The 18407-nt window shown below is 39.6% G+C and overlaps 2 protein-coding genes across 2 annotated transcripts in view; both read right to left on the reverse strand.

Moving 5' to 3' along the window:
• limd1a (LIM domains containing 1a) overlaps positions 1-3583 on the reverse strand; it is a 28885-nt gene extending 25302 nt beyond the window's left edge. Inside the window, exon 1 of the mRNA XM_053633855.1 lies at positions 1849-3583. Within this exon, the coding sequence (XP_053489830.1) occupies positions 1849-2956 (1108 nt within the window). The 5' untranslated portion in view covers positions 2957-3583. The remainder of the gene's footprint in view (positions 1-1848) is intronic.
• A 3989-nt stretch (positions 3584-7572) lies between these two features.
• The window catches only part of lars2 (leucyl-tRNA synthetase 2, mitochondrial), a 55873-nt gene continuing 45038 nt past the window's right edge, over positions 7573-18407 (reverse strand). The window contains exons 19-21 of the mRNA XM_053633867.1: positions 17191-17302; positions 13901-14028; positions 7573-10864 (exon numbers count right to left, since the gene is read on the reverse strand). Coding sequence (XP_053489842.1) covers positions 10685-10864; positions 13901-14028; positions 17191-17302 — 420 coding nt within the window. The 3' untranslated portion in view covers positions 7573-10684. The remainder of the gene's footprint in view (positions 10865-13900; positions 14029-17190; positions 17303-18407) is intronic.

Genomic DNA, 18407 nt, shown 5'->3' on the forward strand with positions numbered 1-18407 from the left:
TAATTATCCTGTAAGCTCTCATAGTCAAGAAAGCTTTATAAAAAGATTCAAAGATGATGTTTTGGCGGCACCTCTAACATTACACTAAACGTTTTTTCTGAAACTGGCATTCTATCTAGGCTGAACTCTCCCAACTTGTGCCCAGGATTGGCTCTGGATCCACTGCGACCCTGACCAGGATAAATTGGTTACTGATGAAGAACAAATGAATACATTTTTCTTACATCTGGATTTCTTGCTAGTTTGTAGGGCTGCCTCACCCTGAGAACTACTCAGAGAATTTAAAGTGCACCTATTATGGTTTTGAAACGTGCCTAATTTTGTTTTAAAGGTCTCATACAACAGATTTACATGCATCCAAGGTCAAAAAACAATTCAATGTGCTCATAATTTAAATTGCAGCATTATCTTTTCCTCCCAGTGTCACAAACGACTTGTTAAATGATCCGTTCTAAAGGATTAATTCTAAACTCCTCTTTTCAGAGAGCATACTCTGCTCTGATTGGTCAGATGTCCCAGTCTGTTGTAATTGGTCTACCGCTGTCAGTGCGTTTCAAAAAGGAAACGCCCACTACCATAACGAGTTTCAGCTCCGTCTGTCAGTGAGCAGTCGATGAAAACCAGAGGCGGGGTCTTTTGTTACAAACCTATGTAAGTTAGTACAGGAAGTAAGTCTAGAATTATTAACGATTCATTTAGCTGTTCAAAATTGGTTTCTTCTTAGGGAGTCAATAACTCATTTTGTCATGCACTTTGATTTTTGAAACTTTGCAGCAACCATAATAGGTGCACTTCAAGTCTTTAAGTCTGTTACTCTTGTACTTGATGACTCCTGATAATGAATTATGGACTAAATACACTTCAGCCTTCAAAGCTGTATATCCTCTTAAATTATCTCTAAATAATTCTCCTGTAAACTTCACATCATCGCTTTATGATGGTTCAAATAAAATCTTTATAAATAATACAAGGCCAAGGACAAAAAAAAAAAAAATGCTGTGCTAAGCAGCTAAATGCAGAAATGGGCAAAGTCTGAATTCCTGAAATACAGGAAAGATTTCATAACAGGAAGCACAGACATCAGGAGTGCATACTAAAAGGAAACAGTGATATTCACAAACCAGATTTTACTAACACTGATGTGCAGTTTCATGTAACTAAATTTGTCATCTAGTAGTCAGATCTGTGAAGTCATTTTGCCTTTAACTGCTTCACCACATTTCTGACCACTTCTGTGTACTTTGTAATAGCTCTGTAATGGTAGGTTTACTGGTGAAAATTGTGTTAACATCTTTATTAATGTCTATAATTCATGTTATGAAAAGGCAACATATATTGCCCAACATATATAAAGGCAACATATATTTCAGGTGCAACATATATGAAATGCAGACAAATGACCTAACTTGTTATGAAAATGTGTAGTTTTGAACTAGAATTATTCAAGTTGAGGCATTTTTCCCCAGTCTAAAGGTTTAGTCCAGAGACTTTAGGACAAGCAGAGGAGGTTAAGGGCTGATGAAATGGAAAAAAGCAAAGAAAGAAAGAAACCCAAATAATTAACAATAGAATGTAACTGAAATCCCTTGGGCTGGAGACATACAAGCAACAGGGAGCAACAATGCATCATTTAGACACATGCTTGACTATATCACACAACTTGGCCTCACTCCACCCTGCTTCACTCACACTCACTCTCTCTCATACACACTGTGAAGGTCAAGTGGAACAGACAGCTTGTTTTTCAATCAGTGGCCTGTTAAATACTGTTCAGCAAAATTACAGATGAGAAAAAGATTAGTAGGGGGGAAAAAAACACGACACTGGGAGTGATCACGTCTGCCTTACCGAAGTAGTCAGCCTTAGGCTGGGCATCCATCTCCTTTTCCAGTCGCTCAGTTAGAGCTTCTAATTTTATTTCAGCTGCAGACGGCCCAGGCTCGGGCTGTATATGGAGAGTGTGGCATGGCAGTTTGAGCGCCTGAGGGGGGCTGTGGGCATCACTCCGGGCTGGCTCTGCAGTAGAGTTCGCCAAGTTGTCTGAAACAGTAGGACCGCTATGTCCTCGAGTGTGGCACTGGACTTGACCTTTAGGCTGAGGTGTTTCTGGTTGGCTTTGTGCTATTAGGGACAGCTGGACAGCAGAGCACGTCCCAGTGCTTTGAGGAACCCCATTATGGCGTGGGTCTCCATAGGTTTTCCGAGACATGATGGGTTCAGAGTGATGAGTAGGGCTAACATAAGGAGAAGACTTGTGGTGAGAGTCTGGTTCTCCATGAGCATCTGTGTCTGATGGTGGGAAACAATCAGGCTTCCCAGTGGATGTTAAAGTTTGGCATGGTGAGCTCTGACGAAGAGGAGGAGTTGCTCCACGGTTCATGTTAGACCCAGGTGCGCTTGAACTCAGGCTAAACGTGGGTGATGACGCCTGGCATTGAGGATTGTTCTTAGATGCCCAAGTGCCAGATGGACTGGTAGGAAAAGGCATAGTTTGATGATAAGAGTTTCCAAGTTCCACTGATGGATTATGGCATGAGCGCAAGAGGTCATGATTGCTTCCATAGCTAAAAACCCTGGCATCATGTGGGCTGAGTGGATGATGCTTATGTCCTTCATAACATGTGCTCGGTCCTGAGAGAATGGGTGGCTTAGATGCAGCTTCATGTCTGGAGCTACTGATAGGTGGTCTGTCTTTGGTGTAAAACGTGCCATCTGCTACTTTGACGTGTCCACCGTTTAACCTTTCTGGAAGGGTGTTTCTCGCCATCTCTTCTTGATGCTTCTGCATGTGGATTTTGGTCATTTTGGAGGCGAACACCTTCCTGGTTTCCTCAAAGTCCGGGTTATTTCCTGCGTCCCTCTTCATGCGGAACAGTCCGTCCTTGGACGCCTCGTACATATTCAGGTCCTCGATGAATTTGCTCGCTTCGAGCCCCAAATCCTCGTATTTATCCATGTCCACTGCTTTCAAACGCTACAGCGAAAGTAAATAGAAAGTAAACTCAAAGTTTCCTTAAGTGTTGTGAGTGAAGAAGTCACTTCAAAATTCTCCTTTTGTCCATGGTGAAAAGTGAAAAAGGCACAAACGCGAACTCACCAAAGTCTGAGTACAAACTGTACTGTTTATATCTACTCACTGTATGAAAAGAGAGAGAAAAAGTCATCCGCGTGGGGGGAAAAAAGGCGAAAAGGTTCAAAGATAATCCTCGTGACAGACGTTTATATTAAGGAAAAGACGAACCCGAGCAGAGAGAGAGAGAGAGAAAGAGTTCAGTGTGAAAGGTGTGGAGCCGGAGTGAGTGTGTTCAGTCCTCCTCTTCATCTGAACTGAAGCACTCAGGCAGGATGCTGTCCGCTTTTAACCACAGTCAAGTGAGTGTGTGAGATCAGCTCGGACCTCTTTCGCACTCCGAGAGTCTGACTTGACTCCCGTGAGGTTTAAACCCGATTATATATCTCATTTAATTGTAATAGAGTACATTCAGTTTCTCACAAACGACAGTACGCAAGCAAATGCGAGCACTAAGCGCGAGCACGCGCTTTAGAACTTTTTATATTGAATGTAACCGAAAACTCTCGCGCGCTTTGTTTTTTTTATTATTTATTTTTTATTTATTTAAAGGCACAGTACATTAAAAACGTCAAGCGGCAGGCAGTTAACACTTGCGCGCTCACACACACAGACACACACACACACACACCTTACTGTTCTTGTGAGGACCTTCTGACATAATTATTAATGCAGCTAATTTCTGCTCTACTCCATTTAAACCTAATGCTACAGTTTTATAAAAACAAACAAACACACAATGTCAAAAGTGTTAGATGCACTACATGACCAAAAGTTTGTAGACACCAGACCATCCTCCCCAAACTGTTGCCACAAATTGCCACAAATGCTGTAACATTACAATTTCCCCTCACTGGAACGAAGAGGCCCATGCTTTTCCCTGTATGTCAATACACCTATGTGCACAAAGCAAGGTCCATAAAGACATGGTTTACCAAGGTTGGAGAGAAGAAGTACATGAGTCACCTGCACAGAACCCTGACCTCAACCCCACTGAACATCTTTGGGATGAATAGGATAGGACTACGCCCCAGGTCTCCTCACCCAACATCAGTGCCTTTTGGCCATATAGTATAATCTTATCATTGATAGAATATGTGATATGATATCTGGATATAATTCCTATTCTTCCTATTACTATCCAGGATATCATTTAGATCCTTGTGTAATGCATATATGCGTGTTGAGCATTTTTCTATGAGTATAGTGATGATTTGGTTCTAAACACACTACTGACATTATAAAACTAATTCCTTTTAAAGGAAAAAGGTGCTGTGAAGAACTTCATGAACCCACATACTTAAACTAAAACAACCAAATCAAACCAATCCACTGAAGTTGGGAATATGTTGTAATGCAATACTTAGATGTATACTTAAGACACAGTAAAGCATTTCACTTATTCAGTACCTGTTAGTGAGCCAGCAGACTGTTTTTTTTACTATGCTTTCTCAATGAGTAATAAAGTATCAGTGTAGGCGGCCTGCGACAGCCAAATTACCCAACATAGATGTGTCTCCACCATAATAATCCTTGTGTTTTCCCCCCACCCAGCTGTGGGAAAAGCTGTAAACTAGCCATGACATAGTCTTTTAATGTCTTTTATTGCAGTCGCCTGAAAAATTATAACTCTATTATAAAGACTTGAAGGTACTATAAAAAAAACAGCAACAACAACAACAAAAAAAAAACAGAGGCCTACACAGCTATGCTCATATTGTGCTTGAAATGTTTCAAAACTTCTGAGTCGACATAATGATATATTATAGCTATTGGTTGTATAACTCAGCAACTTTAAGCTTTTATAGAATTTGCTGCATGATCAGGCTAAATGAGGTAAATTATAAGAAAGGTTACATATCTCATTTCAAAGCCACCATACATGAGAAAAAGTCCAGGAAAAGGCAACATTTATGCTCTGTAAATGCAAAGAGTGGATAGAAATACAAACAAAACAGTGGAGGACTGCGTGAGTAGGAGAGGCAGGTGGCAAATAACAGATTCGGTCCATGTGTCCCTGGTTTCACCCCAGCCCTGTGTGCTGTGTGTGAGAAAACACACACCACTCCAGCTGCGAGCCACACATTCCACCACAGCTACACTATCTGCTGAGTGAAGGAGTGGAATGCTCATCCATGATAAAAACACTCTTGAGTGGCCCAACACACTAGTGGATACAGCAGACCAAAAGATCATAAACTCAGTGATCCCTTTCAGACTGAGCATATATGAGAGCATATATAATATAAGGCTATAATGCAGCCATTATTCGGTTAATTCATTTAGGTTTATCTATAAAATGTATTCACAATTACACACTCCAAGCTGTATACATGTTTTCTGTAGCTATTTTATGGCTATGTTCTTTATGGTTACATACAGTATATATACCTATAAATGTATATTTTCAGTATGTAAACATCTTAAATTGTATTAACTAATCGAGTGAAAATCCTTTACTTCGTGTATACACCTTTGTGTATGGGTAGATGATAGTTTGATGGAAATGTAAATTATAGCATAGCACGACAGTGATTATAATAATGATGTAATAGTTTTAAAGAGAAATATTTTTAGTTTAAAACCATGAAATGCATTTCTTCAAGGCAATTATTAACTGATAATTAAAGCAAAATGCTCAGAGTCTTTTCAGTATCATGTATATTTGACAGAAAAGCATCAGAAGATATTTTGTTACCGTTATCATGACATAACTGACAAACAAGCGACTGAAAAGGTCTGGTCACCCAACTGTTATCTAAATTAAATCCTTAACATGGAAACAGATACTGAAAATTGATTCATGCTTTATCCTGGTTAGGGTCATGGTGGAGCCAGGATTTGAACTCGCGACCTTCTGATCAGTAGTTTTAACCACATATACACCGATCAGCAATAACAATAAAACCACTGACAGGTGAAGTGAATAACATTGATTATCTTGTTACAATGGCACCTGTCACGGGGTGGGATATATTAGGCAGAAAGTGAACAATCAGTTCTTGAAGTTGATGTGTTAGAAGCCAGAAAAATGGGCAAGCGTGAGGATCTGAGCGAATTTGACCAGGGCCAAATTGTGATGGCAAGATGATGGGTCAGAGCATCTCCAAAACAGTAGGTCTTGGGGGTGTTCCTGGGATGCAGTGGCTAGTACCTACTAAAAGTGGTCCAAGGAAGGACAACCCGTGAACCGACAACCAAGTCATGGGTGCCCAAGGCTCACAATTTGCGTGGAGAGCAAAGGCTAGCTGTCTGGTCCGATCCACAGAGGAGCTACTGTAGCACAAATAGCTGAAAAAGGCTGGCTATGATAGAAAGGTGTCAGAACAGACAGTGCATCACAACTTGTTTTATGTATGGGGTTGCATCGCCACAGAGTGCTCAGAGTGTCCATGCTAACCGCTGTCCACTACCGTAAGTGCCTACAATGGGCACATGAGAATCATGTGGACGTCCAGGTGCATGTGCATTGCTTACCTGTGGAAGAGATGGCACCAGGATGCACTATGTGAAGCAGGCAAGCCAGATGAGGTGGTGTGGTGCTCTGGGCAATGTTCTGCTGGGAAACCTTGGGTCCTGGAATTCATGTGGATGATACTTTGACGCATACCACCTACCTAAACATTGTTGCAGACCCAATACACCCCTTCATGGCAGTGGACTCTTTCAGCAGGATATTGTGCCCTGTCACACTGCAAAAATTGTTCAGGAATGGTTTGAAGAACATGACAGAGTTCAAGTGTTGACTTGGCCTTTAAATTCCCCAGATCTCAATCCAATTTAGCATTTGTGAGATGTACTGGAAAAACAAGTCCGATCCACGGAGGCTCCACCTTGCTACTACAGGAGTCTGCTACTAACGTCTTGGTGTTAAATACCACAGCACACTTCGGTCTTGTGGAGTCCATACCTCGACAGGCCAGAGCTATTTTGGCAGCACAAGGGGGACCTACACAATATTAGGCAGGTGGTTTTAATGTTATGGCTGATACACACACACACACCCTATTTAGGTGTAACCAACTAATAAATGACAAATAAAAGTGTACTGTTACCACTTTGTGGGTTTCCATGAATGAAGCAGAGCTCCCTCAACTCCTAAATCCCAATTTGAAACAGATTTTTAAAGTTTTAGAGTTGCCCGATTAAAGTACTGAAATCAACTGCATGTAACATTAAGCAGTTAGTACATAACTGGAACTTGGAAAGAAATTGGAATCCTGCATCTAGTCTCAGAAAATATTGATAATTCTCTCAGTGTCAAAAGGCAAAACTGATCTAGAAACAGCAGTCACTAAGTTGAACACAGGATAAACAGAAACTAAAATAGGACCTTGAGATTCGGGGAACACCTGCCAAAGGTGAAAAGGGGAATGAAAATGCATCCTTTTCAAAAATGAATGTGATAACATTCATCATAGGGGAGCATAAATATACTAATATCTTAGAAGAGGATATAATAAGTAATTCTGGAAGAAGTGTTGGTTATTGTCTTGTTAGAGTATTCAAAGGCAAGAGTCAGCAGATATGAGGAATGGAAAAGTACCTGTTTTTTAAATTTAGTTTATTTATGTTATTCAGTAGTATTAAATCAGAGAGTCACTGTGATGTTCCCATGTGTCCATGGTAGACTTTACAGAGCATGTAGATCTCATTGTCAGACTAAATAATGTGCGGTTTGAGAATGACATCTGGCTGTGTTAAGGAATAAAAACCAAACAATAGACCTACTGTCTGATTCTGAAACACCTCCTGGACTCCAATACCCAGGAGGCCTAGCTCCTCTTGCAAGAAGGTGAAAGAGGTTCTTTATGGCTTTACTCAGATTTTGTTCTTCTTTTGTTGCTCAAAGGCCAAGTAAATCACTCTCTGATTCTGTGGATGAAGTTAGGAAACTCAAGAAAGACGGCTGTCCCCCATTCGACATGGTGGTAATGGCCACTGGAGCCAACAGGAAGGGGAAGACAGGGACACAGAGTTACATTGCCGTTGCAATGTGATGACTGTGCGCTCTCCAAAAAGAACTGCTGATGGAATTTCACAAAGTACACAAACAGGAACCTAGCTGACCTGCAAGCCAATGTCAGCGGTCTATTCAAATATCTGTTGTGCAAATGCAGCTCATGTATCGTGCTCAGTGCATGATATTAGAATAAAAAAAGAGTAATTTGACCCAGAAATTCAGACACAAATTGTCTAGCAAAGATGACAAGGGGGGATTTTTACACCATGGGTATAAAAAGTCTATACACCCCTGTCAAAATGGCAGGTTTTTGTGATATAAAAAATGAAACCAAGATAAATCATTAAATCATACCAGAACTTTTTACACCCTCAATGTGAAATTACAAAGTGTGACAATTAAGTGAAAAACAATCAAAAACATTTAAGGAAAAAATAGGAAAAATAAAACAATTACGATAGCCTTTTTGCATAAGTGTGCACACCCCTAAAGTAATACTTACTAAAACTAAACTAAACTAATATTGTTGAAGCACCTTTTGATTTTATTACACCACTCAGCCTTTTGGGTAAGTGTCTATCAATGTGGCACACCTTGACTTGGCAAAATTTTCCTCACTCTTTCTTGCAAAAACATTCTAGATCCATCAGTTTGTAAGGACATCCCAAGTGCACAGCCCACTTCAGGTCACCCCACAGATTTATACTTGGATTCAGGTCTGGGCTCTGGCTAGATCATTCAAAAGCATTGATCTTCTTTTGGTTAAGTCATTCCTTTGTTGATTTGGATGCATGCTTTTGGTCACTGTCATGTTGAAAGGTGAAATTATTTTTCATCTTCGGCTTACTAGCAGACACATGAAGGTTTTGCACAAAAATCGACTGGTATTTGTAATTATTCATGACTGCCTCCATCTTGATAAAAGCTCAAGTTCTGGCTGAAGAAAAGCAGCCCTAAAGCATGATGCTGCCGCCACCATGCTTCACAATGGATATGGTGTTCTTTTGTTGGTGTGCCTTTTTTTTTTGTACCAAAAATACCTTTTGGAATTATAGCATTATACCTTTTAGAATTGCTCACATCAGACCATAACACATTTTGCCACATGTATTTTTTGTAATTTAATTGAGCTTGGATTTTTTTTTGTGAGAAAGGGCTTCCGTCTAGCCCAGGGGTGGGCAATCTTATCCGGAAAGGGCTGGTGTGGGTGCAGCTTTTCATTCCAACCAAGCAGAAGCCACACCTGAATCTATTGAAAGCCAAGATCAACTGATTAAACAGGTGGAATCAGGTGTGCCTCCTGCTTGGTTAGAATTAAAACCTGCACCCACACCGGCCCTTTCCGGATAAGATTGCCCACCCCTGGTCTAGCCACTCTACCCCATAGCCCAGACATGTGAAGAATGCGAGAGATTGTTGTCACATGCAGAGAGCAAGCAGTACTTGTCAGAGATTCCTGAAGCTCCTTTTATGTTGCCGTAGGTCTTTTGGCAGCCTCCCTGGTAAGTTTTGGAGGGACATCCTGTTCTGGGTAATGTCACTGTGGTGCTCCATTTTCTTTATTCGTTGATGATGAACTGTGCAGTGTTCCATGGTAATGTTTTGGAAATTCTTTTATGCCCCTCTCCTGATCAACACCTTTCAACAAGTGAGATACCATGCCTGCTTTCTAAGCTCTTTGTGGACCATGGCTTCAGCAGTCACATGTCAAAAAGAAGAAATCAAGAAAATCCTACAGAAACAACTGATCTTTTTTTGGGGTTAATCTGAATCATTTAATTGATGACAGGTGTATGATAATTGCTTTTAAACATGAGCTTGAATGTGACTAGTTCATTATCAACACAGCCACACCCCCACTTATAAAAGGAGGTGCACACTTATGCAACCAGGTCATTGAAACTTTTTTTATTTTGTCTATTTTTCCATAAAATTGAAAAGGTTAAACAAAATTACAGACTGTGATGATTTCAAAAGTGACTCCATAACACAGGTTTCTAGGCCACAGTATAAGAACAACTGAATCAGCAGTTATTCCTTTCTGTCTGGTGAGTTTTCTCAAACAGATCAGTATCCATCTATCTGAAAGTGCATAAGGGAAAAGAACAAGTCTAGACATACCAAATATAACTCACTGATCCAAAGAGGACAGAATGAGTCACTTAGCCTAACCTCACTAGTTGTCACTTCCTCTAGTCACAAGTGTTTGCAGGATTCTAAGAGCACATAACTCCTTCATCTCTTCATCTCTCCATTATCGGGAAAGGATGGGATGATGGGAAGGTTGGGTATCTGAAGTTCTATTAGACATCCTTCATCATCAAATGGCGTGTGTAACTATATCCAGGAAAATGGCCACCAAAAACCTCTGGGTTACAGTTAAAAATAGAGGAGAACAAAGGTGGGAACAATGGGTGGAAATTTAATATCCATCATCAACCTTTTTTAATTCAACAGAAGATTATCAGGCTAAGAGGATATACTATTAAAAATTGTCTTTATTCATTGCTTTTATTTTAAAAACAGATAGCTGCATCATTCTTCTGTCAAAGTGCAAAGGCCTCATCTCCTCACTGTGTCTGGAGATCTTGAATGACAGCTCATTTGTTCATTTAGACACCAAAAAACCAAAATGGTCTCTCTCTTACAGTTCATTCTTCTACCAGGAAGTTGATGAGAGCAGTCCTGGGAGAGAGGATGGCTTTCTTAACAACACGGTCAGCTAGGAGCTTCATGCCCAATGGGCTGCCTAGTACTAGCTCTCGCACCTTCTCAGCATCCTGAGCCACCTGGCGAGGCACAGTAACACTCCCACAAGCCTTATTGTTAATCTGAAGAGGGAAGAAAAGAGAGCCCTGAGATTAGGAATAAAAACAAAACAAAAACAACATCAGAGACATAAGTGCTTATGAAGGACGGTACAATGTTATTAATGAGAATAAATAAATCCCAGCAAGCCAGAAACTATAAAAATAATTTGTAATGACAAATACAGCAGTAATATTGTGTCTAGTAGCAGTAAATAAATTTGGCTTGCATTATAATCTAAATGATGATTTGCTAATTATCCAAAAATCTTGACCCTACTTACAGTCGGTTCCTTATGTATTTGGACAGTGACACAATTTTTGTAATTTTGCCTCTGTACATCACCACAATGGATATTTTAGAACGTAAAAAATTTTTAATATCTCAAAATGCCAATTCTTATAATGTCAATTTATATTTCTTTAGATTAAGTCCTTAAAAAAAAGAAATTTCAGTAAAGTCCTGTGAAGTTGCACAGAAATGCAGAAACAATCAGCCTCTGTTCCTCATATGGTCCTGCATCTGCCAAGATCAAGTGAGCCTGCTTGAGTTTTGATAAAATCTTCCCGCGCGTGTGTGGGTATGATTCAGCCACAGAAGCTGCCCCGCTCTGTGGGGATAACCTAGGCCTGTCATTACAGGGCAAACAGTTAAACTTTAACTTCTTCAACTAGGCAGGGGATTCCCAAAATACTGCAGTATGCACACCCATAAGCCCACAAAGCCAGCTCACCTCACCAGTAAGTTTCAACAGGGCAGATCCAGGGGGTGGAGGACACCTCCGCATGCACACGCACACACAAGATTAGAAAATGCAGTGTGAGAAACTACAGTAGGCTTTTAATAAACTAGAGTCCAGGAAAGGTTTATATAAATGTGGGCCTGCTTATATAAATATGGAGCTAGAGAGAGAGAGAAAGCGAGAGAGAGAGAGCAAGAGAGTGACAGAAAGGGTGACAGGGAAAGAGATAGAAACTCAGTCTTTGTGCATATGAGAAAGAGAGTGAGAGTGTGTGTCTGTGTGCATGTGAGAGAGAATGAGAGAGAGCCAGAAGGGGCACTGATCTGCTTAATAGTGTGTGAAGATTAAAGACTAAAGATTAAAATTCTCTTTCAATATTTGTTATCCTTGCTGTCAAACATTTTTCAATCATTTAGAGCAGTTTGTTATAGAAGAGGTACATATTGAAATTTTTCTAGATTATCAAGTATTTGCTAGTTTCTGTGTGCATAAGTGCAGCTATGATGTCTAAATCGAACAGCTGACACAGGTTCACTGTATAAAGTCTGCGCCAAATCCCACACATCTGTTACTGTCCATTCATCATATTGAAAGCTACATGTGGGTGGTTATATGTACGTGTGTGTGTGTGTGTGTGTGTGTGTGTATACATACATACATACATATATACATACATATATATATATATATACACACACACACACACACACACACACACACACACATATATATATTATATATATACATATATATACATACATATATACATATACATACATATATACACATATACATACATACATACATACATACACACACACTCACTTTATTAGGAACACATACTCATTCATGCAATTATCTAAATCAGTCAATCATGTGGCAGCAGTGCAATGCATAAAATGAGGGCCAGCATGAGGGCCAGCAGCTTTGGGTAATGTTCCCAGCAACAATTAGAATGGGGGAAAATATGACCTCAGTGATTTTGACAATCGCATGACTGTTGCTGCCAGATGGGCTGGTTTGAGTACTGCTGATCTGGGATTTTCACACACAGTAGTCTCTAGAGTTTACTCAGAATGGTGCAGTAAAGAAAAAACATCCAGTGCGCGACAGTTCTGCGGACAGAAATGCCTTGTTGATGAGAGAGTTCAACAAAGAATGGCCAGACTGGCTTGAGCTGACAGAAAGGATACAGTACCCAAGTCTCCAGATCTGAATCCAACAGAACACATGTGGGATGTGGTAGAAAGGGAGATTCACAGCAAGAAAGTGCACCGGAAAAATCTGAAGGAATTGTGTGATGCAATCACGTCAACATGGACCAGAATCTCAAAGTTTTTAAACATCTTGTGGACTCCATGCCATGAAGAATTGAGGCTGTTTTGAGAGCAAAGGGAGACCCTACCCAGTATTAGTACAGTGTTCCTAATAAAGTGCTCAGTGTATATATAGTGAAGTTCTTTTCACATTCTGACAATTTTAATAGAATAAATTTTCAAACGGAAAAGTCCAGTCTCTGTGGAAAATGTGGAGCACCAACATTCAACCAATTAGGTCAATGAGGCATCTTTACTCACCTGTCAATCACCGACAGTCGAATAAAATCACTTGAAAATGTGAGCTGGTCAATTATGTCAAATCAATATTTGGCTGAGAAGGTTAAATATAACCACTGGCTGATACCATTGCTGAGAATTTATAGAGGAATTCTATATATCTAATATATACATCTATATCTATAATATATCTCTGACTCACAGCCTCCACAGTCCAATTTCATGTATGCACACAGCCATGTGACTTATAGGTTTAAATTGCAGCAGAGGAGTTTATATATCTGTCTCTGGAGTATTCAAAACAAGCTCTTGCTACTGTTCAACCATCAAAGTGAATCAAAGGCCAGGCCCTTCTAACCACGCTCCCACCCAGATTAATTACAGACATGCTATAAGAAGACACACTGGTCTCATTAGGGGGAGACAGTTTCACTTCCTGCATTCCAGCAGACTCTCTAGAGGATCACACACACTCATGTTCCTAAGATAACATGGAGAGATTCAGTAGGCTTTTGAAGATAGCAGATCATTCGCACTGAGCAACCTGGCAGTTGCGCCTGTCAGTTCTGCTTAACATATATTACAGAACAGTAGAGGAAACTTGATAAGAAGTAGCTCACTTTATTACAAGGTCTGTTACCGTAAACTAACATACTTCTAGTTAATAAGTATAGTAATGAACTTATAGTTAATAAGTATTCTGCAGTGTGGAAACGTTACAGACACTGGGAGTGTGATGCAAACTGATTAGTGTGTCTTACCCGTATAGACACCTCGACTGTGGCAGGGGTCTGCAGGTACTCCGGGTCCACAGTTGGCCAGCGCTGCTGCAGCACATCTCCACTACCAAAGAGTGCGGGGTTGAGAGGGTTTCTCACCCGAGACAATCCTGAGAGCAAGAGAAAGAGAAAGAGAGAGAGAGCGAGATTAGTCTATTATAAAGAGGCAGCAATAACAATAATAATAATAATAATAATAATAATAATAATAAGTTTATTCATATTTTCTTTATTTAGCTTTTACGAAGTATTTACATTGCATTTATATTATACTGTCATACTCACTAACTCAAAAAATACAAATGTACTATGGATTATTAAAGGTTACTATTGCTGCTTATTTTGGTCAATTCTAGGCTGTTGAGAAAGGCACTGTAAGGAAAAAGAATTCCATTGCTATTGAATTGGTTTGAAAGACAGTATTGATAGAATGTGAGTGAGAGCACTCAGTTCTCATGTATGTAGCCTGTGATTGAATTTACACTGAGAAACACAGGTGTCAGTTGGCAAGGCCCTCTCTCCTGGGACATGGTAAAATTAGCAGTCTCTCTATGACTTACACCATTCCTCCAGGAAGGATGTGTGTTTCCGCTAAACTTTGCCCTAGTGTGTTTGTGTGGGACTACATGTTAGGAGGAAAATGGTGCTCGCATCACATAATACTTCATTTTAAATGGAATAACAAGAAATGATGCTCTCACTACACAACTTGTCTTTCTGACTTTTCATACAAAACCCCATAACATTCTTAAACCTTGAGACACATGCACATCATCTTCCCCCACATACTTCCTGTCTCTTCCTTACAAGCATTCCTTGCAGTTATCAGCTAGAGAATGGGGATGTGTGCACACAGAGGCCGAGAAGCTCAGGCCTTCTGTCCAATATACATGTGTGACAATAGCTGGATGTGCTAGACAGTTGTTTCCCCTGTTTCTTCCGGTGTTTTCCACAGCTTATAACTCTTGAGCAGGTTGTCTCTTTGCCAAACATTCTACACATTTCTGCTTTTTGTGTAATGGTTTATTTGGGCCATTTGCTTAATTTGGGCTGACTCCAGAAATACTCCTTGAGATCTACATAATACTAATGTTGGGTAGACACACGCACATGCACGCATGCACGTGCACACACACACCCTTGCATAAGTATCACACCACTGAAGTTTTTCCACAGTTTTTGTTCCAACCTGTAAATGAAGTGGGAGGAAATCAATATAATTTGCAAAACTATTGTGAAATAAAAACGTACAAGTTGTAATTGCAAAAGTATTCAACCTGTTGCTGTGAAACCCCTAAAGTGATTCTCATGCAAGCAGTTGCTATAATAAATTGTTCAATGGAGTTCACCTGTGTGCAGTTAAAGCGTCAAATGTTCTCAAAATAAACACACCTGTTCCTTGAAAGGAGTTTGTTAGAGAACATACCTAAACAAATAGCAACATGAAGACCAAAGAGCTATCCATCAATGTTCTGGAAAAGTATCAGTCAGGGTTTGGTTATAACAAAACTCCCAAACTTTGAACATTAAGTACATTACTAAAAATGGAAAGAAAATGACATCCCTGAGGACATTTACCAAAAGTCCCTTACCAGGTAAGGAGGACATTAGTCAGAGAAGCAACCAATGGATACTTATGCAATCACAACTTTTACGTTTTTATTTGTAAATAATTTGGCAAACTATATTAAATCCTTCCACTTCTGTAGTGTGGGCTGTTAGCTTATGCATATAGTCTGTATACAATATAACATGCATATAGTCTGTATACAGTAGATATAAGCAATTAACAATTAGCCTGTAAGGAGTCACTCCTCCCTATTTTCATATTTATTTTGTTTTAAATTTGTTTTTAATTAGCTATTTATTAATTGTAATGCTCTAATGTTTCATTTAACTGATTTTTGTATACAAGGTGCTATATAAATAAAGAATCTTCTTTTTTCTTCTTCTTATTATTATAACATGCTACCATGTAGCATGTATAATAATGTTCAGCAGGTCCATTTGACCTCAATTCTGAATAATGATATCAAAACGAAAAGGTCTAACTGACTTTGAAACAGGGTTCATTATCATTGCAAGGGCGGCAATCTCACAGCCTACTTGACTGATTGATTTAGACCTATTGGTAAGGCATCAGGAAATTCAAATTCATCAAACATGCACATTCAATGACTGTGATGCTTGTGCAATATGTAATGAAAAACAACTGTTCTTCAGGTGACTGAGAATGTCAATACAGGGTGTGATGGACATTCAGCAAGAACAATCATAACCAGATAAATAGGGACATTATAGTAGGATTTAAAGGTTATGCCACCTTTAAAAGAACCACAGGCACTTCTCTACAGAAATGTAATTTAAAAAAAGTAATATAGTTAGATGAGTCATCCTTCACCATACTGTTGAAAAGTGGATGAATGCCTGTGCGGTGTATGACAAGAGAAGCGTACAGGGCTGAATGCTTGACCCATACAGTGATGGAATCTAGTGGCTCCGTTAGTTTGCTTGCATGGTTTAGGTCCACTTGTCCCCTTAGAAGGATCAGTCACTCCAAACCAACAAAATTATTCTGACTGATCACCTTTATTCTACGGTAAAACATTTCTGTTCTGATAGGAATGTCTTCCAGGACCACAATGTTCCCATAAAAATGCATAAAGGCTCACTGAATTGTTTGATGATTGTGAAAATGGTATAAATCACATGCTATGGCCTTCGTAGTTACCAGATCTCAACTGATGAACACCTATTGGAGGTTTTGGACTGATGTGTTTGACAGTGCTCTCTCCCAGTACTATCAAAACTTCAAAATGTGAAACAATACTGTTTATCCTCCCAGTACAGTTCCAGAGATCTGTAGAATTGATGCCGAGGCACATTGAAGCTTTACTAATGTACATGCTTGTTCAATAATTTGTCATATTAAACACACACACACACACACACACACACGTATTACCAACATAGCTGAGGTGTTAGAATGTTTTGGGATTAGATCTGCTGTCACATCTGCACACACCCAGGAGGATTAATTCTACCCACTTAATTTACCTGTTTAATCCTCTGCAAATCTGGTATTAAAATGAGCCACTGACCCATGTGGTATTCAGAATAACAAGGGCCGCATGCAAGTTCCATGTAAATTATACCTGAGATTAAAATGCATGCATATTTCTTAGATAAGCATAATAAATAAAATCTTTTTATAAAATGGAGATAAGTACTTTTTAAAATACTTTTTTTTTTAAAAATCAGCTCCCACGTACCTGCCCAAAGCTCAGAGGTCAGGTGAGGGGCCATGGGTGCAGCCATCACACACAGCGAGACAAGGGCCTGCTCAAATTCCACACTATGCAGAACCACACGAGGAGACATTTGCTATAGGACAGAATAAAGATTAAATGAAAAAAAGATCATTAAATCCTTTTGTGGCTGTGGATTATCAACATGCACCACATTCCTGTGCATTGTAAAGCCATCTAAGACACACAAAGGCATAAACATATAGATTCAAAAGACCATATGTGCAAACATAATATAATGTCCATCACATACATCAACACATGTGCACAGCCTATTCCTTATATAACCACAACCAGTCCTCTTCAGGACAGGTCTTTGTTAAGATGGAACAGCCATGCTTGATTAAAGGGGAGATGTGCAACTCACCATATACTTAGAAATGTCATCAGGGTATCTTTATATGCATATCATTCATCTACATAATGAGTTTTTGTCACGTATACATTTCAGCACAGTGAAATTCTTTTCTTCGCATTAGAAAGCTGGGGTCAGAGTGCAGGGTCAGCCATGATACAGTGCCCCTGGAGCAGAGAGGGTTAAGGGCCTTGCTCAAGGGCCCAACAGTGGCAGCTTGGCAGTGCTGGGGTGCTTGAACCGCCGACCTTCCGATCAGTAACCCAGAGCCTTAACTGCCAAGCCACCACTGCCCAATGATATATATACACAACTGACTGATTATATATATTACACACACACACACACACATATACACACACCACTGAGACACATAGATTATCTCACATAGATAAGTGACTCAGTTACCCTGACTTACTACCACCAAACAAGTAATATTATATTTATTATAATCATGTATCATATCATATTATAATTATAATGCGGCCAGTGATATCAGTTAATATATCATGTGCAATTTATGCTAGTGGAAACCCCTCAAGTCACTTAAAATCAGTTACACCTCCACCACCTGTCTACACTGAATAGCCGAATGTAATCTAAATGAAAATAACATTAGACATCTGTGAACCCTCAGTGGTAAACTAATATAATAACAGAAGATTTATTGCCTGCTTTTGCATTTTGAAACATGCTGGCTCTCATATTTTATATAAGGAATAAAACAAGGCAGGAAAAAAAATAATAATAAAAGAAACCACATGGTGGCATGATGTCCAAAGTTGATTCTTTTCCTACTGTACAACAGCACGGCACAAAGTGCTTT

This window comes from Ictalurus furcatus, chromosome 1 (assembly GCF_023375685.1).
Source record: "Ictalurus furcatus strain D&B chromosome 1, Billie_1.0, whole genome shotgun sequence".
Lineage (NCBI taxonomy): Eukaryota > Metazoa > Chordata > Actinopteri > Siluriformes > Ictaluridae > Ictalurus > Ictalurus furcatus.